The sequence below is a fragment of the Podarcis gaigeae genome (genome assembly GCF_964106915.1).
Source record: "Podarcis gaigeae genome assembly, chromosome: 8".
In the NCBI taxonomy this organism is placed as follows: domain Eukaryota; kingdom Metazoa; phylum Chordata; class Lepidosauria; order Squamata; family Lacertidae; genus Podarcis; species Podarcis gaigeae.
The window spans coordinates 13,077,414-13,105,250 of NC_139684.1; the positions used below are offsets into that span (position 1 = coordinate 13,077,414).

At 46.9% G+C, this 27,837-nt stretch overlaps 1 protein-coding gene across 1 annotated transcript; it reads left to right on the forward strand.

Annotated features, from left to right (window-relative positions):
* Nucleotides 1–533: 533 nt before the first annotated feature.
* On the forward strand, nt 534–27,455 carry EMC1 (ER membrane protein complex subunit 1). The gene is made up of 22 exons (XM_083750164.1): nt 534–737; nt 1,141–1,265; nt 2,539–2,604; nt 3,730–3,823; nt 5,137–5,265; nt 6,325–6,451; nt 7,961–8,110; nt 9,958–10,125; nt 11,656–11,727; nt 14,455–14,577; nt 15,550–15,646; nt 16,455–16,571; nt 17,484–17,683; nt 18,547–18,696; nt 19,507–19,668; nt 19,762–19,881; nt 20,684–20,821; nt 21,969–22,142; nt 22,999–23,209; nt 24,528–24,612; nt 25,852–25,981; nt 26,226–27,455. The coding sequence occupies exons 1-22, from the start codon at nt 628–630 to the stop codon at nt 26,403–26,405; spliced, it is 2,928 nt and encodes a 975-aa protein (XP_083606290.1). The 5' UTR covers nt 534–627; the 3' UTR covers nt 26,406–27,455.
* The last annotated feature ends 382 nt before the right edge of the window (nt 27,456–27,837 follow it).

A 27,837-nucleotide genomic window follows, 5' to 3' on the forward strand; every position in this document is an offset into this window, starting at 1 on the left:
TATACATTTAACTTATTTTACCATCATTTCGACATTTCAAAACTTGTCTTCTTTCCCCCTCTTTCTGCGGTTCCTTAAATTTGTTTTTAATATCTTCTGCCTATCCAAATTAATTTACTCATTTATTCATTTTATTTAAATGCATACTCTTACAAAACTGCAGATTATTACAACAACCCTGCCAATGTTTTTATCTGTTTATAATTTACCTGTAAATATTCAATAAACCATTTAAGTACATTCTTTTGTAAAAAAAAAAAATGCTATCTTGATTTCTTATTGAGCAGGAACTATTCCCACATCCTTTGTTGTTCGCTTTTGCTTCTGGATAGCAGATACAGGTGTGGTTAAAAGAATAATAATTACAATGTTTATATATTTATCACATTCTCCGCCCTCCGCGTACGAAGGGAAGGGGGAAAAGTCTCAAGGGGATTCGAAACTCCTACCTCCAAATCACTGGGGGGTCACTCTAACTCTTCTCATCACATATCTCTATGGAGGTAGAAGGCCTAGGAGCTGCTCTCTATGGTCCCGGAAGCTCTATGGTCCCGCGGTGCCCGATGGGATAGCGAGGGCCTCCTTCCGTCTCTTCACCCCCCCCCCCCCAATTCTCCCCGGCCTGTCATGGCGGCGTCCTGGTTTCTGGGGCCTTTGCTGTCACTCCGGCTGTTTCTCCTCCTCTCGCCTGACCCAGCGGGCGCCGTTTACGAGGACCAAGTGGGCAAGTTTGACTGGTGGGTGACAGGCCGAACTGACCTCACCTGCGGAACTCCCTGCCACAGGAAGTGCTGATATGAGGGAGGGAGGTTTCTAATATAAGCTGATGAAAGAAAAGAGAACCCCTGATCAGTCACTGCTAGTTCAGACCCCCATAATTGATTGATTGATTGCAGACCCTCCGTTCTTTGATGTTGCCTAATGTTAATATTTACCGTATTTATTTATGTATCCCACCTTTTTCCCTAACAGAGACTCAAAGTGGTTTACATAGCAAATCTGGATTATTTTGAAAGTTGCATGAAGTTTTGCATTAAATGTTCGGTGCCTGACAGAACTGACCACATTATTTCACTACTTTCTGCTGTGTGCTCTTCATTATTTTTAGAACAAAAATACACCCCTTTGTGTTTCTAATAGGAGACAGCAATATGTGGGAAAGCTTAAGTTTGCCTCCTTGGAAGCTTCGCAGGGCTCCAGGAAGCTCATTGTGGCCACCGAGAAGAATGTGATGGCTGCTCTGAACTCCAGGACAGGAGACATCTGTGAGTATCTCTTAGGCAGTGGACAGGATAGGGCCTGTTTATACCTATTGCTCTGATAGATGCATTGGTGATAACAACTGTATGAGGAGCAGGGGCTGGAGTGGATGTGCAACTCAGACTAAGGCAACTTCGCATGTAGAGTACCCATATTTTTCGCCCCATAGGGCGCACCTAGTTTTTTTTTGGGTGGGGGGGAATAAAAAAATATATATTTCCCCCCCAGACGCGGGGCTGGGGCGGGCGAAGCCTGAGCTTCCCCCGACCCCAGCCCCCAGAACAGGCTGCTATCCGCAGGCCTTGGGAGCCCGGTGGGAACTCCCGCCGGGCTCCCCAGGCTTGCGGATATCTGCCCGAAGCCCGGGGCGCGCTGCTCAGTGCGCCCCAGGCTTCGGGATGCAGGCTGTTATCCGCAAGCCTGGGGAGCCCGGCGGGAACTCCCGCCGGGCTCCCCAGGCTTGCGGATAGCTTCCTGAAGCCAGGAGAGCGAGAGGGGTTGGTGCGCACCGACCCCTCTCGCTCTCCAAGCTTCAGCGAAAGCCTACATTCGCCCCATAGGATGCACACACGTTTCCCCTTCATTTTTGGAGGGGAAAAAGTGCGTCCTATAGGGCAAAAAATACAGTATTTGCTCTGAGTGCATTAGGCTAATGGTAACAGTACCACTCTATTCTGCCTTGGCCAGACCACATCTGGAACACAGTGTCTAGTTCTGGGCACCACAATTTAGGAAGGATATTGACAAGCTGGATTATGTGCAGAGGAGAGCGGCCAAGATGATCATGGGTCTGGAAACCAAGCCTTATGAGGAACGGTTGAAGGAGCTGGGAATGTTTAGTCTGGGAAAGAGGAAGCAGAGAGGGGATATGATAGCAATCTTCAAATATCTAAAGGGCTGTCACATGGAAGAGGGAACATGCTTGTTTTCTCCTGCTCTGGAGGGTAGGACTCAAACCAATGGCTTCAAGTTACAAGAAAGGGGATTCTGACTAAACGTCTGGAATAACTTTCTGCCTATAAGAGCTGTTTGACATTGGAACGGTCTCTCTCAGGGGGTTGTGAACTCTACTTCGTTGGAGGTTTTTAAGCAGAGTTTGGATGGCCATCTGTCAGGGATTCTTGAGCTGTGATTCTTGCATTTCAAAGGGTTGGACTACATGGCCCTTGCATCCCATCAAACTCTGCAATTCTGGGAGGAATGGGTGCTATTAGAGAAAATGCCCCAACCCTTGAAATGTAGCTTCCTCTGTTCATCGGACTCCTGTTTCTTTTTAAGTGTGGCGCCACGTGGACAAAGGAACTCCTGAAGGAGCGATAGATGCAATGCTGATCCATGGACAAGGTAAGTGAAGCATTTGTATTCTAGCTGAGTTATTAGGTCTGTAGTGCTGGCCATAATATTTCTTAACGATCTCACCTCCCTACAAATTCTGGTTCTTTGAGTGTTCCCATTTTACAGAAAGGAAGACTGAGAGTTCTTTCTTTTTTTATTATTATTAAAGATTTTCTTGTTTTACAGAAGTAAGTGTAATGTCTCTCGTATTTTTTTATGTAACGTTTTTACAAATCCGTTTCATTTGTTGTGACATTAGGGGGAGAAAAAAAAGGGGGTGGGGGTGGAGGGAGGGAAGGTGGGGTCAGGTGGCAATGTTTCTATTATGCTTAATGTATGTAAGGTTTGGTGTCAGCGCTGTTTGTTTTGTTCACTTGTGTTCCTTTGGTGGTGAGAGAGGTTGGGGTTGGCCTAGGGTGTGGTTGTTTGTTTGTGATTGGCTGTGGTGATCTTTGTTTTCGTGTGTGAGTGGGGTGTGTGTGTGTGTGTGTGTGTGTGTGTGTGTGTGTGTGTTTTGGATCAGGTTAGCCCTATTGATTTGTATGCTGTTGGTGGATTATTGTCATTGTCTTGTTGGGCTGTGTATGTGATAAAGGCGAGCCATACCGGGGAAAAGGCGGGAAGACTGAGAGTTGAGAGACAAAACTATGAGCCCAGCAAGTCCTTGGCTGTTTTACAATAGGAGCAGGGAGCCTTGTTTTTTCACTTGAGGCCTGCATTCTCTACTGAGTCAAAAGTGGGCAGAGCAACAAGTGTGAATTTTACCTTAGCACAGTCTGGTTTCTACACACGCACCCATATGCCTCTCTTTATCCTTTGTCTGGGCATGCAAGAACCATTATACGAATCCAAGGACATAATTGCAGTCATATAAAAACCCTCAGGAAGGGTGCTGAGCTGGTCCAGGAGAGGGTGTGTCCTGGGGAGAGTCCTATGTTCTTCGTCCTGTTCTATAGAGTTGAAGACAAATAGATGAGACAGAGTGGGTGCAAGCCTTTCTTGTCCCAAAACAAAATGAGGAAAGTCAGGTGCAGATCCACCACCCCTTTATTATGAAGGAGGGATATGCTACTTCTGAACTCTGTTTGTGGGTATTTATAATATGCCGGTTGTTTTCACCACCTCATCGTATAGATGCCATCACTGTCTCCAACGGTGGTCGCCTCCTGCGCTCCTGGGAGACCAACATCGGGGGCTTGAACTGGGAGATATCGATGGATGCTGGCAGGTGAGAATTTTGGGTGGGTGGAATGTTGGGGAACTCGTTTGCAACCTTTTGGGGGTAATGGCAGATTTTTAAACGCCATATGTGGGGTCCCGTTGATCATGTTCTTCCTCTGCATTGTGAGTGTAGACAGAGGTTGATTCTCCCACGATTAAGAACGCTTTCCCTGGAAAATCTTCTGTAGACATTGTGTTCTTTTGCTTGAGGGATGCTTATTCCTATTTTATTGAAAGGGTTACAGAAAGCTTTCTGATTTCAGCGTAAATCAGGTGTAGTATTTTGTCGGTTCCTTGAAAAAAAGTACATTTATACAGACCTGCACAAGTTCAAGTTGTTACTTTTAGTAAATAAAGCCCTGAGCAACTTGGGACCAGTTTGCTTTTGAGATCACCTTACCTTACCCCATACAAGCCCACTTGACCGCTCCAATCTACAGAACTGGCACTTTTGCAGGAGCCACATAATACTTGTTCCACATTTTTTAGAAATTGCTCTTTTAGTGTGGCAGCATTCATACTGATCGCCGAAGAATTGATGCTTTTGAATTATGGTGCTGGAGGAGACTCTTGAGAGTCTCATGGACTGCAAGAAGATCAAACCTCTCCATTCTGAAGGAAATCAGCCCTGAGTTCTCACTGGAAGGACAGATCCTGAAGCTGAGGCTCCAATACTTTGGCCACCTCATGAGAAGAGAAGACTCCCTGGAAAAGACCCTGATGTTGGAAAAGATGGAGGGCACACGGAAAAGGGGACGACAGAGGACGAGATGGTTGGACAGTGTACTCGAAGCTCCCAGCGTGAGTTTGACCAAACTGCGGGAGGCAGTGGAAGACAGGAGTGCCTGGCGTGCTCTGGTCCAGGGGGTCACGAAGAGTTGGTCACGACTAAACAACTAAACGACGACAACAAAGCACCCACACTTCAGAACTCCTTGCTGATTGACATTAGGCAAACACCTTCACTCTTCTCGTTTTGGGGCCTGCTAAAAACACTCTTGTTTAGGCTGGCACATAGAACGCTGGTGCCTGTTTTAATCTGGCTTTTAACTTATTGTTGGTTTTAATTATTTTGGAATGCTTTCAATAGCTTTTTTAAATTGGCTTCCCCGCCCTTCCGTTATAATTCCATTCTTTTGTTCTTTTCATAAACTGCTTTGAGGTTTGTTTCCGCAGTCAGGCATCGTATCAGTTTTGTGAAACAAAACAAATTGCATCCTCTAGTCATAATTGTTTTAGCTAGTTGTATGTTTTTAATTCTGGGGTGAGTTCTCTCGGTCTGTGGCTGTACTAAACCATTTGTGTGTCTGACTGTTCAAGTTTTCAGATGGCTAGTTTGGTGGGACTTCAGGACATGGTGAAACACGTAGCCATCTTGAAGAAGAACGTGCTCTCTCTTAACTACCTCTCCAACGGCCATCAGAAGTGGTTAGAGCATTTGCCAGAAAGGTAGGAGGTGATCGTGGGCCGTGCTCATCTCTGGTTCAGGGAGGGGCTGTAGCTCAGTCTTAGAACACCTGCTCTGCATGCAGAATGGTCCCAGGTTCAATCCATCTCCTGGAAGGGTTGGGAAATAATAGACCCAAGTAGCTGAGTGATTTGCCATACCCCCCAAAAAATAAATGCGCTCCCAACAGGCAGAGAAACATTAGGTCATTGTCTTCGTAGGAAGCAAATGGGGTCTGCAAATGGGGTGTTGCATGCTGCTTATTCAGGATTTAGATTCCTCAAGGGCCTTTAGGTTCTTCTTATGCACATTGGGATGGACCAGTTGAACAAGAACAAGTGGAACACAAAAACCGCAGGGGAAGGGCCGTAGCTGTTGAAATGGCACCTGCTTTGTATGCAGAAGGTCCCAGATTCATCTCCTGGTAGGCCTGGGAATGTCCTCCACCTGAAACACTGGAGAGCTGCTGCTGGTCAGTGTAGGCAATGCTAGCTAGCCAGACCAGTGGTTTTGACTTGCCGTAAGACCCTTTCCTATGTATTCCAGCTGCTCCATTCTGTTCCACCTCCTTCACACATACCCTTCGCGGTTTTCTGTTTTATCTGCCTTCTGTTCAGCTAATCAGTCAACTTTCCATGCTCACAGTCCTCATTGGTCTGATCTTGGGGCTCCCTTCTCCTCAACCTAAGTCCCCCCTCTTTTTTTGGTATTTCTACAAACCTTTGGGTGCCCCCCAGTCTGGTGATGTGCAGATGGTGCTGTTTTGCCTGTGGAAATAACATCCTGGTCATTGGATATGCATTGTCATTCAATGTAAATCTGAAGACATTTGTTACTGATGGTTGCATCTCCATGTTCAGGGGCAGCCTACCACTGATTACTAGGTTCTGGGGGTAAACATGAGGCAGCTGCTCTTGTTATGCTTCCTCGGGGCTGCTTTGCTGGTAGGCTGGAAGGTGACCACGTAGATCCTGGAGTTTCCAAGCTCTACCTTCCCCCGTCCCCCAAAGACTTGTGGTGACAGCCGGCTGACTTAATCAACTTCTGATATTCCTTGCTAGTGAGGTTGTCCAGTATCAGCTGGTGTATTCCCATGGGACGGGGTCGGTGCACGCAGTTGGAGTCAGTCCTCAAAGCCACTTCAGCATCGTAACCTTCAGCGTTGAGGATGGAGAGATCACAAGACAGGTAGGACAAGGTCTGGGCTCAGAATGGGATTTCTGTTTCCTTGCGAAAAGCTGGGTTTTTGCTTACTTTTTTTCTCCAGGATGGCATTTGGGAAATTTGCAGATTTAAGACTGTGATTCTGTGTGTGCTTACTTGATGGTGAACTTGACTGACCCCTATGAGACTTATTCCTGAGTAGCACTGCAGTGTTTAATCAATTGGGTTAGTAAACTGTAACTGTGCACTCCAGAGGTGATTGGACTCCCAGCTTCCATCCAATAAAGCGAGATGAGCGCCGCAATCCCAGAGTCAGTCACGACTGGACCTAATGGTCAGGGGTCCCTTTACCTTTACCTTTAGCAGGGACACGGGTGGCACTGTGGGTTAAACCACAGAGCCTAGGACTTGCCGATCAGAAGGTCGGCGGTTTGAATCCCCGCGACGGGGTTTACCTCCCGTTGTTCGGTCCCTCCTCCTGCCAACCTAGCAGTTCGAAAGCACGTCAAAGTGCAAGTAGATAAATAGGTACAGCTCCAGTGGGAAGGTAACCGGCATTTCCGTGCGCTGCTCTGGTTCACCAGAAGCGGCTTAGTCATGCTGGCCACATGACTGTATGCTGTATGCTGGCTCCCTTGGCCAATAAAGCGAGATGAGCGCCGCAACCCCAGAGTCAGTCACGACTGGACCTAATGGTCAGGGGTCCCTTTACCTTTAGCACTGCAGTGTTTAATCAAATGGGTTAGTAAACTGTAACTGTGCACTCCAGAGGTGATTGGACTCCCAGCTTCCATCAACCCAGCCAGCACAGTTAGTGGTCAGGGATAACAGGGGTTGCAGTCCCAACAATATCCAGAGGAGCCACAGGCTCTCCATCCTTCATTAAAAGAAGGCAGAGGTAGCTGGGGACAGTAAAGGCAAGGGATGGAGGGAGCTAGCTGAGGGGCAGCAAAAGCAAGAGTTCAAGGACAAGGAACCTGTGGCCATCCATCTGCCTGTTGGACTCAGCCCCAGACAGCGTGACCAACTGTCAGGGATTATGGGAGCTGTGGTCCAGCATCATCTCAAGGGCACCGTGTTGGCTACCGCTGAATCATCACAAAACCTTTTTTGTTTGTTTGTTTGTTTGTTTGTTTGTTTGTTTTAATAATAATTTTTATTAATTTACAACAAAAACATATTAATTTCACATCCAATTTTTCACAAATTATTCCTTTTCTGGACTTCCTTCAGCTTTTCAGTAATCATTCGTAGTCATTGTTTGAATTACGCATTCTTTAGGTTTATATTGACATTATTTATATCTTTCTTTTCTATTCCCTTTAGACAATACTTCTCAATTTTTCACAGTATCACAAAACCTTTTGATTGACTAAAAAGGAAAAACAACAACAGGTGCCCTTGATAAATTGGGCAGAATATTATTATCAATATTTAGACTCTTAATGAAAATGTCTCTGCTGTGTGTGGTGGAGAAGGGAGCTGCTGTTGGGGAGGCGAATCCAGTTTCTCAACACTTTTTTTCTTCTGCAGGTCAAGGTGGCAGCCCCCTGGGCAAGGACTCTGAATGGAGCTTGTGGTGTGGTCGGAGAGGGAGTCCTCTTTTGCGCCGACTCAGCCACTCACTCACTCTATGCCTTGTCCCTGGATTCTGGGGAAGAGGTGAAGCAGATTCCACTGCAGGTGAGGGGTCTAGGAAGCAGGCTGATACCTTTGGACGGGTTTGGCTTTCAGCTTGGCGTATCTGAAGAGTTACTAGCTATGGCAGCTATGATCTCCTTCCCCTGTTGGAGGCAGTGTGCCTCTGAATGCCAGTTAATAATCATAATACCTTTGATTTATTAATTGCCTTCTAAACCTTACTCTCAAGGCAATTGACATACATGATACAGTCGTACCTCGGCTCCCAAACGCCTTGAGAGCTAAACGTTCCGGCTCCCAAATGATTGAAAACCAGAAGTGATTGTTTTGGTTTTCAAACGTTCTTTGGAAGCCGAACATCCAGCTCTGCTTCCGATTGGCTGCAGGAAGCTCCTGCAGCCAATCGGAAGCTGTGCCTTGGTTCCCGAACCATTTTGGGAGTCAACTGGACTCCCGGAACGCATTCTGTTCGGGAGCCGAGGTTCCACTGTAGTTAAAAACAGATTTTGTTTTTGTTTAAAGATGCATTTAAAACAAGACTAAAAACCTAACAAGTGGGTACTCTTGATAAAGAGCCATTTATTTAGCTGGGAAAACCTGTCAGGACAAAAATGTTCCCAGTTTCCCCCCGGAAAGCACATTTACGGGGGATCCCCAAGTTGGGAGATTGCTGCTGTTCTCAGATTCTGTGCACAGAGTTTGGTGAGATCAGAGCACTGCATTGTGATGGCTTATTGGGCTAGATTCAGCTGTGCTATTCCAATGGCTTTTGTAACGCAGCTAATTTCCCCGTCTTTTTGATGCTGCACTATCTGTGTCAGGGAACCCCTGTGGGAAGGTCAATAAGATGGATAGCCTCCATGGACGAGGAGAATGCCTATCAATGGCTGCAAACCATGACAGCTGTGCTCTGCCCCTGTAGTCTGAGGCCTTTGAGTACCAACCAGTTGTGGGAAATAACAAGCCTTTCTATTCAGGCATCCTTTTAAGACTTCTGGTTGACCACTGCAAGAACCGGATGCTGGCTTAGATGAGTATTTGACCAGATCTAGCTTCAGGGCCCATGCTTTTACGTTATAGGATGTAGTGATAGCTGTCAGCTAGGATTAGGCAAATTCCCCTGTTGGAGTCCATACGCCTCTGAATCCCAGTTGCTGGGAATTGCACATGGCAGAGTGCTGTCGTGCCCATATCCCAGTTGCTGGTTTCCCATTGAGGCAACTGGTGGGTAACTGAGAACAGGATGCTGGACCAGATGGGCCAGTGGTCTGATCCAATGTTCTCGTGTAGCAATGGACACCAATGTGGATTATACAAATCCGTGGGGAATAATAATAATAATAATAATAATAATAATAATAATAATAATTTATTTTTTATACCCTGCCCACCTGGCTGGGCCTCCCCAGCCACTCTGGGCGGCTTCCATAGAAACCAAAAATACAGTAAAATATCACACGTTAAAAACTTCCCTGAACAGGGCTGCCTTAAGATGCCTTCTGAATGTCAGGTAGTTGTTTATCGCTTTGACATCTGCTGGAAGGGCGTTCCACAGGGCGGGCGCCACTACTGAGAAGGCCCTCTGCCTGGTTCCCTGTAGCTTTGTTTCTCGCAATGAGGGAACTGCCAGAAGGCCCTCGGCGCTGGACCTCAGCGTCCGGGCAGAATGATGGGGGTGGAGACGCTCCTTCAGGTATAGGGCTATCAGTGGCTATATTCTCTCTCCACTGCCGCAGGCAAACAGGGAGAGTTGTTGTTGTGCTCTGGTCCTGCTTTCAATTCCCAGAGGCATCCTTTGGTTGACCACTGAATGCTACTGGGCTGTCCTCCTCCTCTTACATCCCACGTTTGCCTGACTCGCCTTTTCTTCCTTCCCTCACCCTCCACAGTCCCTTGGTCTGGAGTTTGCCAGCGGCTTCCGGCCCCGGTTGCTTTCCTCCCAGCCCAATTCCGCCAGCGCTTCCCGCACCCAGTTCTTCCTGCAGCTGTCTCCAAGCCACTTTGCGCTGCTCCAGCATCGGAACAGCGTGCTGAGCCTCCTCCGGGATTTTCCGCAGGTAAAAGGAAATGGTCCCTATTATTATTATTTTTTAAAAGGGAAAATGAAGAGGAGAAGCTGTTGCTGCAGTGCCAACACCTTGATGTTTTACCTCTTAAAAGCCAGTCCCCTTGAGGAATGTTACCAACTCCCTGCAGGTGTACACTGAGAAAGGGCTGTAGCGCAGTGTTTGTGATCTCTCCATAGATCAGGAATGAGGAACCTGTTGTCCTCCAGAGATTGTTGGACTCCAACTCCCATCAGCCCCTATGATTGGCCATGCTGGCAGGTGGGATGGTGGGAGTTGTAGTCCAGCAAGTTCTGGAGGACCACAAGCTTCACATCCCTACATTAAAAGAAGGCAGAGCTGTGATGGCAGTAACCCACCTGTAAACATAAGTGATGGTCTAGTTAGTGGGTGGGGCGCCTTTGGCGACCTAGAGGATGTTGGACTACAACTCCCATCAGGCCCTGGCAGCATGGCTGGTGGCCAGGGATGATGATGGAGCCCAGCAATGCATGGAAGGTGGCAGGTTTCCGCATCTCTGCTGCAGAAGGCTCCAGGACACCTCCTGTTTTAAAAAGATCAGGGCCAGTCGGTTTGAGAAGTTCTCCCACTTAACTACAGCCCATCTGCTTTGCATGCAGAAGGTCCCAGGCTCAATCTCTGATATCTCCAAGTAGGTCTGGGAATGTCCCGCTTTCTAAAACCCTGGAGGACCACTGCCAGCTAGTGCAGACAATACTGAACTAGATGGGCCAATGGGTCTGATCCAGTATAAGGCAACTTCCTTATGTTAAAAGATTTTCTTGTTTTACAGAAGTATGTGTAATGTCTCTCGTATTTTTTCCATGTAACATTTTTACAAATCAGTTTCATTTGTTGAGACATGGGAGGGGGATGGAGGGTGGCGATGTTTCTATTTTGCTTAATGTATGTAGGGTTTGGTGTCAGCGTTGCTTGTGCTGTTCATTTGTGTTCCTTTGGTGGTGAGAGAGGTTGGGGTTGGCCTAGGGTGTGGCTGTTCATTTGTGATTGGCTGTGGTGATCTTTGTTTTCGCGTGTGAGTGGGGTGGGTGGGTGTTTTGGATCAGGTTAGCTATTGGTGGATTATTGTCTTTGTCTTGTTGGGCTGTGTATGTGATAAAGGCGAGCCATACCGGGGTAAAGGCGTTTTCTTCTGCTTGTCCCCTTGTTGGTTTCAGTTTACTGGTTAATTTTTCTATTAGGGCTGTTTCCCATACTATTTGGTACCAGCAACTTCCTTATGTTATCGAAATCCGTCTCTGCTCGAAACCTTGGGAACTCTGTCTCTCTAAGAGGAAGATCTGAGCAGGATGAGCTGGTGATGTGACTCAGTGCAGGGATTTTTCAGTAGGCAGCCAGTCCTCCTGTAGTCTGATGTTCAAGCTCAGGTTTATCGCCTAAGCTCCTAGGCCAGGGTCACCCAAGGGAACGTTTATCCAAGTGCACCTCTCACCCCACCAAGCCCAGTGTTTCTTCCAGGGGTGTTTTCCTTATTCATTCTCTCACTGCTGCGTTTCTCAGGCTGTCCTCGTGACCTTCGCAACCACCAACGAGAAAACGGTAGCCGCGGTCCTCACCTGCAAGGCCGAAGTGGTAAGTTTGAGGGTGACATGTTGGGTGAAATCAGAAGCTTGTCTTGTCCCCGAAATGCCCTCGACTTCCTCAGGATCATGCTGGCTTTTGTTGCTGCAGTGTGATTACTTGTCTGCATTCAGGCAATCGTCTCTCTACTTTTAATAAGCTGAGATACAAACATTTTGGCAACTTCCCTTCTCTCTCGGTGTGAGCCAGCAAACAAATGGGGATGTCTTTAATTTAACTTACCCATTTTCTCTGAATCAGTAACTATAGTTAATAGCTCTGGGATGATCCAGGATATGAAGTCAACTGCAAACCATGGTTTAGTGTCCTGGCTTGTTACAGAAGCTGTTAACCATAATTTCTCAGATTGCAGGAAACAGGAAAGGCAGCTGGACTACAGCCCTGGGCAGCACAAGCATGCTTACTTGGGCTGATGGGTACTGTAGTCTGAAACCTCTGGAGGGCACCAAGTTGGGGAGGGCTGAACTATAGCTGACAGCTTCGTAGTTGGTTTGCTGGTTTGTGTGAAAGGAGGCAGCTAGTCTTGTTTTATATCTTGGTTTGTTCATTCTTGTTACCTGAGATTCTCCCACTGTGTAACCTTGGAAACCTTGTGGTAGACTTAATTTGTGTTAAAGAATAAAGTTGCAGAAGGCAATTGCCCACACTCTGAAATTAGGTCTTCTTGTGAGCCAAAATACTGGTGAGTGCAAAGAGGGCATTATTTCTTTGTTTTTTAAATAACAACAAATTACGGTAAGTAGTAGCTTAAATGGATGCTATTTATAGTGGTTTCAAATGCTCAGAGTGCTGCATGTGGATTATCTTGTGATCCACACAACAACCATGTAAAGTAGGCCTGCGTTATCATCCCCCTTACCAACTGCAACATGGCAGATGATAATGCGTCTGACACTTGGAAGGATGTGAACACCCAGGTGCCAGAGCTAAGGTTGTGCAGTGGCTGAGACGCTGAGCTATGGCTCGCAAAGTCCCCAGGTCAAATCTTGCCTTCCATGAACTCACCACTCACCTTTGACCTCATGTCAACTCACAATCTATGGTTTGAGAGAGGCCACCAAATCAGCATAACACAGCATGATTTGTCCTGACTGTGGTTTGTTGGTACATCTGTGTTCACCATCCATTGACAAGCTACGGTGAGAACTCCTTTTGCCTTAATGACTATGGAGACAGAAGTGAACTTCTGAAGCTGATGGAAAATGGAAGCAGGCGGCACTTCCTGTCCTAAGTTTGGAAGCTCAGAATAATGGTCTAGGTTCACATCTGTAGTAAGCAAAAACTATGATTTCAGGTGTAACAGGAAACCTTGGCCTTATGTTATGGCCTTATGACCATGAGGTAGCACAAGCCTTGGGTCTGCACACTTTCCCCTCTCCTTTCCCATCTGAAAGAAGAGGTTTTAGGGACGTGGGTGGCGCTGTGGGTTAAACCACAGAGCCAAGGACCTGCTGATCAGAAGGTCGGTGGTTCGAATCCCCACGACGGGGTGAGCTCCCGATGCTTGGTCACTGCTCCTGCCAACCTAGCAGTTCAAAAGCATGTCAAAGTGCAAGTAGATAAATAGGTACCGCTCCAGCGGGAAGGCAAGTGACTTAGTCATGCTGGCCACATGACCTGGAAGCTGTATGCCGGCTCCCTCAGCCAGTAAAGCGAGATGAGCGCCGCAACCCCAGAGTCGGTCACGACTGGACCTAATGGTCAGGGGTCCCTTTACCTTTACTTTGGTTTTAGAGCCAAGGGCAGTTCGCTGTAGTAGTAGTAGTAGTAGTAGTAATTTATTATTTATACCCCGCCTATCTGGCTGGGTTTACCCAGCCACTCTGGGAGGCTCCCAACTGAATATTAAAAACACAATACAGCATTAAACATTAAAAACCTCCCTAAACAGGGCTGCCTTAAGATGTCTTTTGAAAGTAAGATAGTTGCTTATTGCCTTGACATCTGTTGGGAGGATGTTCCACAGGGCAGGCGCCACTACCGAGAAGGCCCTCTTCCTTGTTCCCTGTAACCTCACTTCTCACAGTGAGGGAACCGCCAGAAGGCCATTGGCGCTGGACCTCAGTGTCCGGGCTGAGTGATGGGGGTGGAGACGCTCCTTCAGGTATACAGGACCGAGGCCGTTGTACACCAATGCAAGGACCTGTGGTTAGTTCCAACTGTGGCGAGTTAGAACAAATTGGGATCAAGCCATGCTTCAATACCTTTGTTTTTAAAAAAACTCAACTGAGTTAGAACAAACCACAGTTTCCTGAGTTTGTGCACAGTGGGGAGCTTTGTTGTTAATGTTTAGTCGTGTCCGACTCTTCGTGACCCCATGGACCAGAGCACACCAGGCACTTCTGTCTTCCACTGCCTCCTGCAGTTTGGTCAAAAGTGAGGAGCTATTAACAATTATAAAAGCAGATGTTTTCAATCTTTCCTTGCATGCAAAGGAGGAGGGTGAGAGCATGACCCTTTGATTCATGCAGGCTCGTTCTTGGGACAGGAAACCATGGTTTTCCATTATGTCTGAACCAGGTTTACCTTGCATTTGAAGTGTGTGGTTTAAAGTGCTAGGGTTTAAATGTATTTCGTGCACCCCACCCCACCGCAATCTTCACTCCTTGGGTCAGGTAGCTACTCTGTTGCTCGTGGTGACACTGCATGCATGGCAGTGGCCTTAATATTAAATCCTACCCCCCCCTTTCTTTTAATTTCTTCTAAATGACACTTAAGGAATCCTTATCCTGCCACAACCAGTCCTACGTAATTAACCTGTACTTGGCTGAAACTGGGCAGAGGCTGCTGGATACCATTATCAGCTTCACCTTGGAGAAAACTTCTACGAGGCCAGAACAGGTATGGGGAGTGGTCTTGGGGAGAGAGCGGGAGCAGAGGGGCCTTGGTGGGTGTCTGAATTTTCTGTGCTGTTCACGGGCAACACAATGGGTGAGACTATATATATTAATCACAAATTGTATTTGGGGGGGGCAGCTCAGAGCAGACCCATTGAAATTAATAGACCTAAGTTCTCAATTCTCCTCAGACTCGGTGAAATTATGACCTACTTGAGCCCATTAATTTTGACAGGTCTGCACTTAATTATTATTTACTTATTTATTATTTATGCCCCGCCCATCTGGCTGGGCTTCCCCAGCCAGTCTGGGCGGCTTCCAACAAAATATTAAAATACAGTAGTGCATCAAACATTAAAAGCTTCCCTAAACTTAAGTAAAACTTGGTTGGATACAATCCAAGTTTCCCCTCCAAAATAAAGTTAATATGAACAACAGGCCTCAATCATATAACTACCCACACCAACACCAAGAATCTTAGCAGTCTTCTCAGAAAGCTCTAAGTTGCTTCCTTAATTGGTTGGACATCTTGCTAATCCTGCAAGATGATGATGATGATAATAATTATTTATACCCTGCCCATCTGGCTGAGTTTCCCCAGCCACTCTGGGCAGCTTCCAATCAAGTGTTAAAAGCAATACAGCATTAAATATTAAAAACTTCCCTGAACAGGGCTGCCTTCAGATGTCTTTTAAAGAGAAGATAGCTGCTTATTTCCTTCACATCTGAAGGGAGGGCGTTCCAAAGGGCGGGCACCACTACCGAGAAGGCCCTCTGTCTGGTTCCCTGTAACCTCATTTCTTGCAATGAGGGAACCGGCAGAAGGCCCTCGGCACTGGATCTCAGTGTCTGGGCTGAAAGATGGGGGTGGAGACGCTCCTTCGGGTATACAGGACCGAGGCCGTTTAAGGCTTTAAAGGTCAGCACCATGATACCCTGATGCTCCATCCACCTGCCTTCCCCCTTTTTCTTTCAGCTTTACATTCAGGTGTTTCTGAAGAAAGATGACTCCGTGGGCTACCGAGCCCTGGTGCAGACAGCGGATCACATGCTCTCTTTCCTTCAGCAACCAGGTGACCTTTCTGCTGTGTTGCACAGTTCATTTATTGCATTTATTCCCCACAGAGCTCAAGGGGGCATATGCAGTTCCCTCTCTCATTTAATCCCTGTGAGGTAGGTTAGGCTGAGAGGCAGGGGTGAGCTTCATGGCCCAGTCTCTTAGTTTGCTAGACTGACATTCTAACCACTACCCCACACTCCAAGCTTTACCTTTCTGGTAACTGGACGACAGAGAGCTGGCTTTGCCAATGGCCTTAGAAGGAGAATTAGAAGTCGTGGCTGTCTTTCCAAGCAAGTGCTTCTAGGATTGCAGTCTAAGAGTTGCATCTGCCTCAGAGTAGACCTGTTGTAACCAATGCAGCTAAGTAAGATTCATTCATTTCAAGGGGTCCGCTAACACTGGATACAGCCCCCCCCTCCATATTTCCTTTTACGGCCACCTATGTACGCGGGTGGCACTGTGGGTTAAACCAGAGCCTAGGACTTGTCGATCAGAAGGTCGGCAGTTCGAATCCCCGTGACGGGGTGAGCTCCCGTTGCTCGGTCCCAGCTCCTGCCAAACTAGCAGTTCGAAAGCACATCAAAGTGCAAGTAGATAAATAGGTACCACTCCAGTGGGAAGGTAAACGGCATTTCTGTGCGCTGCTCTGGTTCGCCAGAAGCGGCTTAGTCATGCTGGCCACAGGACCCGGAAGCTGTACGCCGGCTCCCTCGGCCAATAAAGCGAGATGAGCACCACAACCCCAGAGTCGGCCACAACTGGACCTAATGGTCAGGGGTCCCTTTACCTTTACCTATGCATCTCTTCTTTTTTCTCCACAGGGAAAGTTTTGTGGAGCAGAGAAGAGTCTTTGGCTGAAGTGGTCAGCTTGCAGATGGTGGATCTGCCCCTGACAGGCGCGCAGGCAGAGCTGGAGGGTGAATTTGGGAAGAAAGCAGGTAAAGGCACGGGTGGTGCTTCTTTCCCTTTCCCAGTCCTGTCGAAACTCACAAGACCCTCCTGGTCAGCAAGGCTGCTTGGTAGTGTGGCACAGGTAGATTGCAATTTATTATTCACCCTTCACCCTAAAGGTAACAACAGTTAAAACGCAACATTAAGAACATCTTTTAAAAAGATAAAATTACAATAACAATGTGGTTCCTAAAAATATTCATCTCATGTGTCGAAAGCTGGGGTGGGGTGTGTGTGTAAAGAGGTGGATCTTCAGCATTCTCCAAAAGCTGTGTAATGAAGGGGCCAAAATAATCTCTGCAGGGAAGGTTCCACAGCTTGGTTGTTACAGCTCTGATACTGCGGCTTTTGTTCTTACTCCAGTAAGTACAGTACATTTCAAATATTTTCTCCTTTGTCTTTTTTGCTGTCTTGGAACCAGCAATTCAAGGTAATTCTCCAGATGTCTTTTTCACTTACTTTTCTTGACAATCTTGCTTTGGAAAGGTGTGTGTGTGTGTGTGTGTGTGTGAGAGAGAGAGAGAGAGAGAGAGAGAGAGAGAGAGAGATCTGTGTCAATCTATGGGGCTCTATCTGTCTTCCTTGTCCTGTTGAGTTGTGCTTGCTGTCTGGACCACATAGCTCCACAAACATGCTTTCCTGCTCGCCAGCAGTGAGGAACTTTGTCCCCTGTCCAAGATCCCCTGTCCTTCTCCCAAGCTTGGAAGAGGATGAGGGATTTCACACAAGCTTCAAGCTTTTTTTATTAGAGAGGCTCAGAAATGTCAGCCAAGTTATGAGAATGCAAGAGTAATGCTGAATTGGTGCAGTGGCTCATCTGGTCATGCTGCAGGCTCTTCCCTCTATATTAACCTCTGCTTAATTGTTGGGTGTGACACGTTCTCTCTCTCCTTTTCCAGATGGTCTGCTGGGCATGTTCCTGAAGCGCCTGTCCTCTCAGCTCATCCTCCTCCAGGCCTGGACCTCTCACCTTTGGAAGATGTTTTACGACGCCCGCAAGCCCCGCAGCCAGATCAAGAACGAAGTCAACATTGACAACTTGGCCCGGGATGAGTTTAACCTGCAGAAGATGATTGTGGTGGTCACAGCTTCTGGAAAGGTGAGGAGTGTGCTTGTGAGCCAGGAACCTAAGTTATATAAGACAGCTATGCTAAATCAAGGGTCAAGTCTTATCTTTAGTTCTGTGGCAGAGTGCCTGCTTTGTAGGACTGGGAATGTCCCCTGCCTCTGGAAACTTGGAAGAACCGCTGCCAGCCAGTGTCAACAGAACTGACCTAGGTGGACTCAAGGGTCTGAATTTGGTATAAGGCAGCTTCCCATATTCCTATGTGTCCCACTATTGTCAACCAAATGGCATGGCGGCAAACGCACAAGCAAGGCATGAAGGCAGTGGCCTCTGGCGTTAAGAGGTGGTAGACTGTCACTGAACATGGAGGTTGTACTCCTGACTCTTGTGGCTAATGAGAACATTAGGAAGACTCTCACTGGATCAGCTCAAAGGCAGCCACCCTCTTCCATCACACACAATATTTAAATCACAGGATTGTAGAATTGGAAGGGATCCAAAGGTTCATCTAGTCCATGGGTATGCAAACTAAGGCCTGGGGGCCAGATCCGGCCCAATCGCCTTCTAAATCCGGCCCACGGACAGTCCGGGAATCAGCATATTGTTACATAAGTAGAATGTGCCCTTTTATTAAAGATGCATTTCTGGGTTATTTGTGGGGCGTAGGAATTTGTTCATTCCCCCCCAAAAAAATATAGTCCAGGCTCCCGCAAGGTCTCAGGGACAGTGGACCGGCCCCCTGCTGAAAAAGTTTGCTGGCCACTGATCTAGTCCAACCCCTTACAATGCAGGAATCATTTTCCATGTGGATCACCGCATGCTGTTGTGTCCGCCTGCTGTTGTGCCATCAAGCCTTGTGGCTTGACCATTGTGTGGTCTTTGTGTTCTCTGTCCAGCTCTTCGGAATCGAAAGCAGCTCCGGGACCATCCTGTGGAAGCAGTACCTCCAGGACGTGCAGCCGGGCTCGTCCTTCAAGCTGATGGTCCAGAGGACGACTGCCCACTTCCCCCACCCTCCACAGTGCACCCTCCTGGTCAAGGACAAGGTCAGGACCCACGTCTGATGGCTGGTTTGGACTTGGGAGATATTGTAGGGGGAAAGTTCATCTGTGGGTAGCTAGCAAGGCCTGAGTTTGAAAACTAAATTGAAAATAGAATTGCCAGTATCATAATGCCAGTATACAAAGCTGTAGTGCAACTGCATTTGGAATACCGTGTACAGTTCTGGTTGCCTCACCGCAAAAAGGATATCGCACAGTTGGAAAAGGTTCAGAAAAGGGCAACCCAAAATGTTGAAGGGGATGGAATGGCTCCCTTATGAAGAAAGGTTGCAGTGTTTGGGATGTCTTACTTTAGAGAAAAGGCAAAGAAGAGGCAACATGGTAGAAGTTTATAACAATTTTGCGTGGCACGGAGACAGTGGATAGAGACATTTTTATCCCTCATATCACTGGAACTTGTGGGCATCCAATGATGCTGATTGTGGGAAGATTCGGGAGAGAGAAATGAAAGTCTTTCTTCACGTAGCGCAGAGTTAACTATGGAACTTGTTCCCACAGGAGGCAGTAATGCCAGCAACCTAGATGGCTTTAAAAGAGGATTAGAGAAATTCAAGAAGAAGGAGAGTGCTGTCAGTGGCTACTAGCCACAATGGCTATGCTCTGCAGCCAGGAGGCAACAATGCTTCTGAATATTGGTTGCTGGAAAGCCACAGGAGGGGAGAGGGGTCTTATGCTCAGATCCTGCTTCTTGCTTTGAGAACAGGTTGCTGGGCTAGATGGGCCCATTGACCTGGTCCAGCAGGCTCTTCTTACTTTCTTATGAGCTTCCTGTCCCCGTGCCTCTTCCTCTCCCAGGAGACCGGCAAGAGCTCCCTCTACGTCTTCAACCCCATCTTTGGGAGGTGGAGTCAGGTGGCCCCTCCGGTGCTGAGCCGCCCCATCCTCCAGTCCTTGCTGCTCCCCATCATGGACCAAGATTACGCCAAAGTTCTGCTTTTGATCGACGACGAGTTCAAGGTGCGCTTTGCCTCATCCTTCGGTTATGCGGAAAGCCTCTTGAAAAACCCTCACACTTCTTTGACTTGTTCTCTCTTCTTTCCTTCCTGCCAGGTCACAGTGTTCCCAGCAACAAGGAATGTCCTCCGGCAGCTTGAGGAAATTGCTCCGACTGTCTCTTTTTACTTGGCAGACACCGAACAGGGCAAGTTGATGGGACGGAGGCTGCAAAAGGTACTTAGCTCTCATTTCCCCCTTGTTAAGATAAAGGTAAAGGGACCCCTGACTATTAGGTCCAGTCGTGACCGACTCTGGGGTTGCGGCGCTCATCTTGTTTTATTGGCCGAGGGAGCCGGCGTACAGCTTCCGGGTCATGTGGCCAGCATGACTAAGCCGCTTCTGGCAAACCAGAGCAGCGCACGGAAACGCCGTTTACCTTCCCGCCAGAGCGGTACCTATTTATCTACTTGCACTTTGATGTGCTTTTGAACTGCTAGGTTGGCAGGAGCCGGGACCGAGCAAAGGGAGCTCACCCCATCAGAGGGATTCGAACCGTGACCTTCCGATCAGCAAGCCCTAGGCTCTGTGGTTTAGACCACAGCGCCACCCGTGTCCCTTCCCCCTTGTTAAGATGGCGTTAAATACTCTCTGTGTTGTTGTGGGCCTGTAACTGAGTGGTTTAGTGCCCCCCATACCACTGGTGTGTCCGTCCAGGTTGGCCAACTCAGAAGTGATGTCATCAGTGGGCGCTCTTGGGCTTACCCTGGAAGTGGAAGTTTGAACCAGCCCCAGTAAGCATGGAGATTGATGGTAGTTGTAGTTAATCAATTTCCAGAGGGCCAAAGATCCCACACACCTGCTGCAGCGGGATGGGGCTCTGTATGCATTAAGCTTCTTGTGCAGGGAAGTTGCATGCAAGCAAGGAATCGTGTTTTCAGTACATCTCGGACTAGGGGCCTTATATCGGGAGGACAGGACTTTCTAGGAATTGGCTTGACATTTTTTATATCCTGGGGTTCTTGGCCATGTGTTGCAGGACCTGACAACGGAGGAGAGCTGGGAGATCAACATCCCCCCTGATGTGCAGCGGATCGTAACCATCAAGGGGAAGAGGGCCAATGAACACGTCCATTCCCAGGGCCGTGTGATGGGAGATCGCAGTGTCCTTTACAAGGTAGGAGAGGGTGTGTGAATGTCCAGTGGGTCAGACAGCATCAAATGCCTTTGCAGTTCTCATAGGAAGAATAGAAAGATGCCTTATGGTGAGCCTGGTTCTGTCTACCTCAATATAGCCTACACTGATTGGCAGCAGCTCTCCAGGGTTTCAGGCAGGATTCTGTCCCAACTCTACTTCGAGATGCTGCCACGGAATGAACGTAGGGCCTTCTGTATGCAAAGCAAATGCTCTAATGCTGAACCTTGGCACTTCCTCGTAAAATAAACTAAGAGCCTAGTCCTCATGATTCTTAATAAAGAGCTGATTTAAATAGAAGCATAGGAAATGTTCTTATATCTCGACAGAGCCCTGGGTCCACCTGGCTCAATACTGTTTGACTGGCAGCAGCTTTAATATTGAGCCATTGTAATTCCCCTTAAAATAAACAAGAGCCTTGTCCTTGTGGTTCTTTAAAAAGGGAGCTGATTGAAACTGAAACATAGGGAACTCTCTTATACCAAATCAGACTGACCAGCTCAGTATTGGTAACACTGACTGGCAGCAGTTCTCCAGGGTTTCAGGCAGGAGATTTTCAGAGCTGTACCTGGAGAATTGAACCTGAGACCTGCATGCAAAGCAGGTGCTTGAACACAGAGCCATGGCACTTCTGTTGGGATTACACTCCTCCCGAGCTGCAGATATGTGGATTGTTGCATGTTACATGTCTGTTTACATTCCAGCACTGATTGCTGGAGTCTGTTAGCGGAACCTCTGCTCTGTATTGCTTTTGTTTTCAATTTCTCTCTGAGAAGACGGCAAGGAGAGAAGACATGTTTTTCTTTGTCCTGATTTATGTATAATAAATGCGTAGTTTAGTATGTGTCCACGCCTCAAGCCTCACCTGTTGCGCGGTTTACACTGCTGAGAAATGTGTGCTCAGGGCTGCTCATCTTGAATCACAGACGCACGTCGGAGGGGCAGAGGTTGATGGATCTCTGCAGCGGCAAGGCTGAGAGGGAGACGCTCCAGCTGAGGCCGAACAAGCTGGCTTTTCGTCCCCCGATTCTGACAACTTCCCCATCTGAGTCACATTGTTTCATGCTGGGAAGGGAACACACAGGCTAGTTGGGCCTGTTTCAAGGTGTCAGCCTTTGTCTTGTTGCAGTCGTTGAACCCGAACCTGCTGGCGGTGGTGACAGAGAGCACGGACACCCACCCGGAGCGCACGTTCATTGGGATCCATTTGATTGACAGCGTCACTGGCCGGATCATCCACTCCTCGGTGCAGAAGAAGGCCAAGGGGCCGGTCCACATTGTCCACTCGGAAAACTGGGTGGTGGTAAGCAGTGTTCCCATGCCCCAGCCTTTCATGCAGGTGGAATTTGTGAGAACATCATGAAGGAGTTGTGGAAGGAGAATGGCCTTGCCTAGTGTGCCGTTGCCTGGGAGTTTGGGGTTTTAGTTAGGATCAGCAGCAATTAAAATACCATACAGTGGTACCTTAGTTCTCAAACTTAATCTGATCTCGAAGTTCGTTCCAAAACCAAAGTGTTCCAAAACCAAGGCACACTTTCCCATAGAAAGTAATGCAAAATGGATTAATCTGTTCCAGACAGCAATTTAACATGAATTTTACTATCCAACAAGACCATTGATCCATAAAATGAAAGCAGTAATCAATGTACTGTACTATAAAATAGATAAGACCGTATTGTAGATGATTAAAAATAAATAAATTCTTAACTGCACTGATGATAGTCATTGTTTGGATGGGGGGCTTTTATCCATTTCTGCAGTCATACAGTCAATCAATCAGTAGCTGAACTGGATTCCACACAGTCAGAAAAACAAATTAACTGAAAAAGCCTCAAAACCAAAAACGCAAAACAAATAGCAAAAACAAAAGCGCCAAACTTAATCCGTTCCGGAAGTCCGTTTGACTTTCGAAATGTTCAAAAACCAAGGCGCAGCTTCTGATTGGTGCAGGCGCCCCAGAAACAATAGCCGACAGCTGCATCAGACGTTCGGCTTCTGAAAAACGTTCGAAAACTGAAACACCTACTTCCGGGTTTTCAGCATTTGAGAACCAAGGCATTTGAGAACCAAGGTACCATTGTATAAAAAGTAGTTTAGATTGATCGTTATTAGTATTTTTATTCTTACATCTGAGCAAGTTTTCCCCTCTCTCACCGCAGTACCAGTACTGGAATGCCAAGGCCCGCCGCAACGAATTCACAGTGCTGGAGCTGTACGAGGGGACAGAGCAGTACAACGCTACGGCCTTCAGCTCCCTAGACCGCCCTTTCCTGCCCCAGGTCCTGCAGCAGTCCTACATTTTCCCCTCCGCCATCAGTGCTATGGAGGTCACCATCACAGAACGGGGAATCACCAGCCGCCACTTGCTCAGTTAAGGAGCGGGCCGGGTTTTGAGCTTTCCGACCAATCGGGATTTGAGAGTGTGGCCACCTTGAAGCGGGGAGGGAGCAGCCCCTTTCAGTTTCAGAACATGCAGTGAAAGGGTTTCCCATCAGCTTCTACCAAAGGCCTAGTGGTCCGGGGTGGTGAGAAATTTGAAGACCCTTTACTATTTCTGCAGCAGGGTCTCTTGTCCCCAGTGTCCTCGAGCCACCCAATCAGCATGAAATCGGCTTCTGAGCCAGCGAGAAAGTGTCTTCTTACTTTTCATGTCGATTGGAGTGGAATGAGGCAAGTCAGCCACTGGAGTTGGCTCCTAGGATCACTCTAGGAGGCGTGTGGGAAGAACACCAATGAGTTGTTCTCTATGCTTAGGAACATGGAGAACTTAAGTTGCTTCTATTTCCAGAGAATGGTGCACAAGTTCTGTTATGTACAATGGGTTTTCAAGGAAAATGTCGGACTTGCGTTCGACCGAGCAACTCCTCTGGAATCGCCTCCGACGTGATTAACGACCTGAGCCTCTGATAAGGCTCCAAGCACATTTCCATTATGCAGAGAATCCAGCACAGGGAAGGACGAGAAATATGAGCTACAGTGGTACCTCGGTGGTACTTACATACGCTTCAGGTTACATACGCTTCAGGTTACAGACTCCGCTAACCTAGAAATAGTGCTTCAGGTTAAGAACTTTGCTCCAGGATGAGAACAGAAATCGTGCTCCGGCGGCACGGCAGCAGCAGGAGGACCCATTAGCTAAAGTGGTGCTTCAGGTTAAGAACAGTTTCAGGTTAAGTACGGACTTCCGGAACGAATTAAGTACTTAACCCGAGGTGCCACTGTACATGCTAAGCATTTTATTTCTAGTTACGCAGACAGAAAAGAAACATCCTCTCTCTGTGAAAGCAGAGAGCAACTGAAAAACAAAGGAACAGGAAACCAGTAACATCACATCTGTCTCCTGTCTTCCGTGAGACTTCCAACAGCCTGGAATGTCTCTGGAATGCAAAACAGAGTCTTGTGACTCCAAGAGCACTGCACAGTGGCAACACACAGAAACCAAAAGAAAGTACAACTTGGATCACCCCAAAAGGAGATACAGGAGACCTCCAAATCATTTGCCCGTGAAAATAGTAAATCTAGCTGAAAGGCAACACATGGAGTTCTGGACTGCAATGCATTCCTGATCATGATTACCGTATAATCTTAAAAAATTGTATAATCTAACACTTCTGTTGCTCAGGAGGAAGTGTGAATTTTGTGGCAATTGTTGAAATAACGTTTGTTTGTTTCATTTGTAACTCTGCAGTTGGACTTCCTTCTGGGGCGATCCTTTCACTCCCCAAGGCTCTGTTGGACCCGCGGCGGCCAGAAATCCCTACAGAGCAAACTAGGTAAGGCAATTGGGGTGGGTGTAACTCCTAGGCGTTTGGAGAAGCCTTTGAGTGTGTGCAGCAGGTTTTAGACAGTCAGGCCATCTAGTAGGAGGACTGTAGGAAACTAGAATTGGCCTCAGGTAGAAACCAGATAGGTCCCATTCTGTGAAGCAGTCTTCCTTCCCTCAGCATTCACTTTTTGGTCTTTCTCTTGGAGTCCTTTTTATGCTGCCAGGCTTTTGTATGGTGTTTAATTCTTAATTGCTTTTTATTTAACTAGTCATCTTAATGTTTTTCTGTATCTTAAAAGTGGCACACTGCCCTGCTATTTTACATTGTGGCAGTACAGAAGTACTTTTATATGAGCAAACTGCCTTGCCCCCAAGCCAGACAGCTTGGCCATCAATAGTCCAGTGTGGTCTACTGTGATTGGATTCCCCTCTCAAGGAATTCCTGCAGAAAAGAAAGGTCTTTCCCCCAGGATTGGGGATTGGGGAACCTGTAGCCCTCCAGCAATTACAGTGGTCTGGGATGATGGGAGTTGTAGTCCAGAAATATTTAGAAGGCCTCAACCTCCAATCATCATTATTGGTTCCACAACCCTGAAGTTCTAAGCGGACCATTCATTCATTCATTTTTATTTTATTTTATTTTGTTTTATTTTATTATTTTATTATTTTATTTTATATTTATTTTATTTTAATTTAATTTAATTTAATTTATTTATTTATTTAACAAAATTAAGATACCACTTAATTGTGGTGAAACCTTTAAGCAGCTTACAAAGAAATATAAAAATCATCAATAAAAGGCAACATGAGAAGGAAGGGGGGCTTTGGGGGGTTTCCTTTATTTTTAATTTCCTTGTTTCTACTTTCTTTTTTAGTATACTGCCTTTCCATATTGTTGTACACAAGGCAATTTACCAGCTGAAAAAACAACAAAATATGCAGCATAGATCTTGCATCTTTAAACAATGTGATCCAAAACAAATAGGTCACAATAGAAGATATGACTTAAAATAAAGTAATATTCAGTAACCCGTTAGAATATAATATGCAATAAAATTAACTCTCAAAATACCAGCAAATAATAATTGAACAGAAATTCACTCTCAACAATTTCAATAAATTATAATCAATGAAAATAACAGCAAAGTTACAATATATAAAATACCACAATATTGGGGGGGGGAGCCCCATGGAGCAGTCCAAATGGATCTTGTGGAGAGGTGACTGAGCCTGTTGCTTTTTCCAGGGAAGAAAACTTGATCCCGTATTCCCCAGACGTGCAGATCCATGCAGAGAGGTTCATCAACTACAACCAGACCATCTCCCGAATGAGAGGCATTTACACAGCCCCGTCAGGCCTTGAGTCTACATGTCTGGTGAGCCCTCTTAACTCCTCACTCGAACGATGCACTTTCTTCTACAAGGTGGTGATGGTCACATGGGGCTTAGATCAGGGACAGGGAACCTCTGGCCTGTTGGTGGCACCGTACAATGACAGGAATGGACCCCTTGGCCTGATTCAGTACCCCCCTGCACCAACTACATCCAAATATTTGCTTGAGGCAGGACTCTGCTGTCCTTGGCCTTTTGTCACTTCTGTTTTCTTAATTTCACCCGCAGGTTGTGGCGTACGGCCTGGACATCTACCAGACCCGAGTCTACCCCTCCAAGCAGTTTGACGTCCTGAAGGATGACTACGACTACGTCCTGATCAGCAGTGTCCTTTTCGGGCTGGTCTTTGCCACCATGATCACCAAGAGGCTGGCTCAGGTGAAGCTCCTCAACCGGGCCTGGCGATAACCAGATTTGCAGAAGCAAACCTGCTGGGGCTGGACAACAAAGACCCTGGTCCACAAGGAGAGGGAGGATCTCAGCCACATTGTTGATTAGATAGCTGTTACCCGGATGGAACAAGATCTGTGGGGTCCTTTTTTTTGTCTGCGTCTCATCTGCTGAAATAGCTAAGCCCAGTTCCTCGTGGAAAATGAGAAACGTCAGGAACAAGAATATGCTACGAAACAAAAAACTATATAAAGTTTTTATTTTTTCCTTGGGAACTGGTCCAAGGTGGTCCAGGTGCTTTGTCTTGACTGCCTTGTAATGTAACACCTCTGATCCCATCTCTGAAGCACCTTTGCCATAAAAGTCAATCTCCGGGTCTTCAGCCTGCATCATCACATACATTTTACTTGGGAGTAGGGGAGGGAGTCCCCTGCCTTTCTTGCCCCAACAGTTTCTGATCCACCCCTTACCCTCCCTGAAAACCCTTAACTCAAGAAAGCAGTTGGAAAAAGACTGGATTTGCAGTTGGGAGAAGAGGACAGTGGGAGCCAGCCTTCCTCAACTTGTTGCCTTCCATATTTTAGACTCCAGCTTCCATCAGCCAGCATGGCCCAGTGGTCGGGGATAATGGGAGCTGTAGTTTGAATAACATCTGAGGGAGAGGTGGGGGAGATCAGGTTAGGTTAGGGTGGCATAGGGGAATTTTGGAAGTATGCTAATTAAAATGGAGTTGAATACAGATCAGATCAGCTTGACATTTAATAGCTCAGGGAAGAGGCATTGGAGAAGATGTGACTATTTGGTCTAATATTCTGGTTGTTGCACTGATATTTCCCCCCATTTGATCTTGTGTTCCTGCTGCAAACAGACATAATTGTTTGACTGTTTCCTGTGATGTTGATCTCTTTGCTCTAGGGCTTGCCGTTTAAATTACACTGACTGGTGTAATGGTAAATGTGACTGGTAGGCTCTGAAAACATATCCTGCATTGGGGTGAATGGAAGTACTTGAAGCTAGGTTTCCTCCCTTGATAATATAAAATAAAAAACCTTTTAAGTTCTAAGTGAACCCTTTTGCTCTGCATGTTCTTTACCATGGGATGTATCAGATTGTCCTAATCAGAGTAGATCCATAATGGTCATGGCCAACTCGGGTCCAGTAATTTCAGTGGGACTACTCCGAGCAGGATTTAGATACAACCCCATGCGGGTTTTGTTTTTCCTTATGTGGGGCAGGAATGTTGATTTTCTGGTGCTGACTTGTGGATGAACTATACCTCCCATCAACCCCAGCAAGCATGGTCAGTGACCAGGAATCATAAAATCATAGAATTGTAGCATTGGAAAGGATCCCAAGGGTCATCTAGTCCAACTGCCTGCAATGCAGGAATCTCAACTAAAGCATTCAAGACAAATGGCCATCCAACCTCTGCTTAAAAGCCTCCAATGAA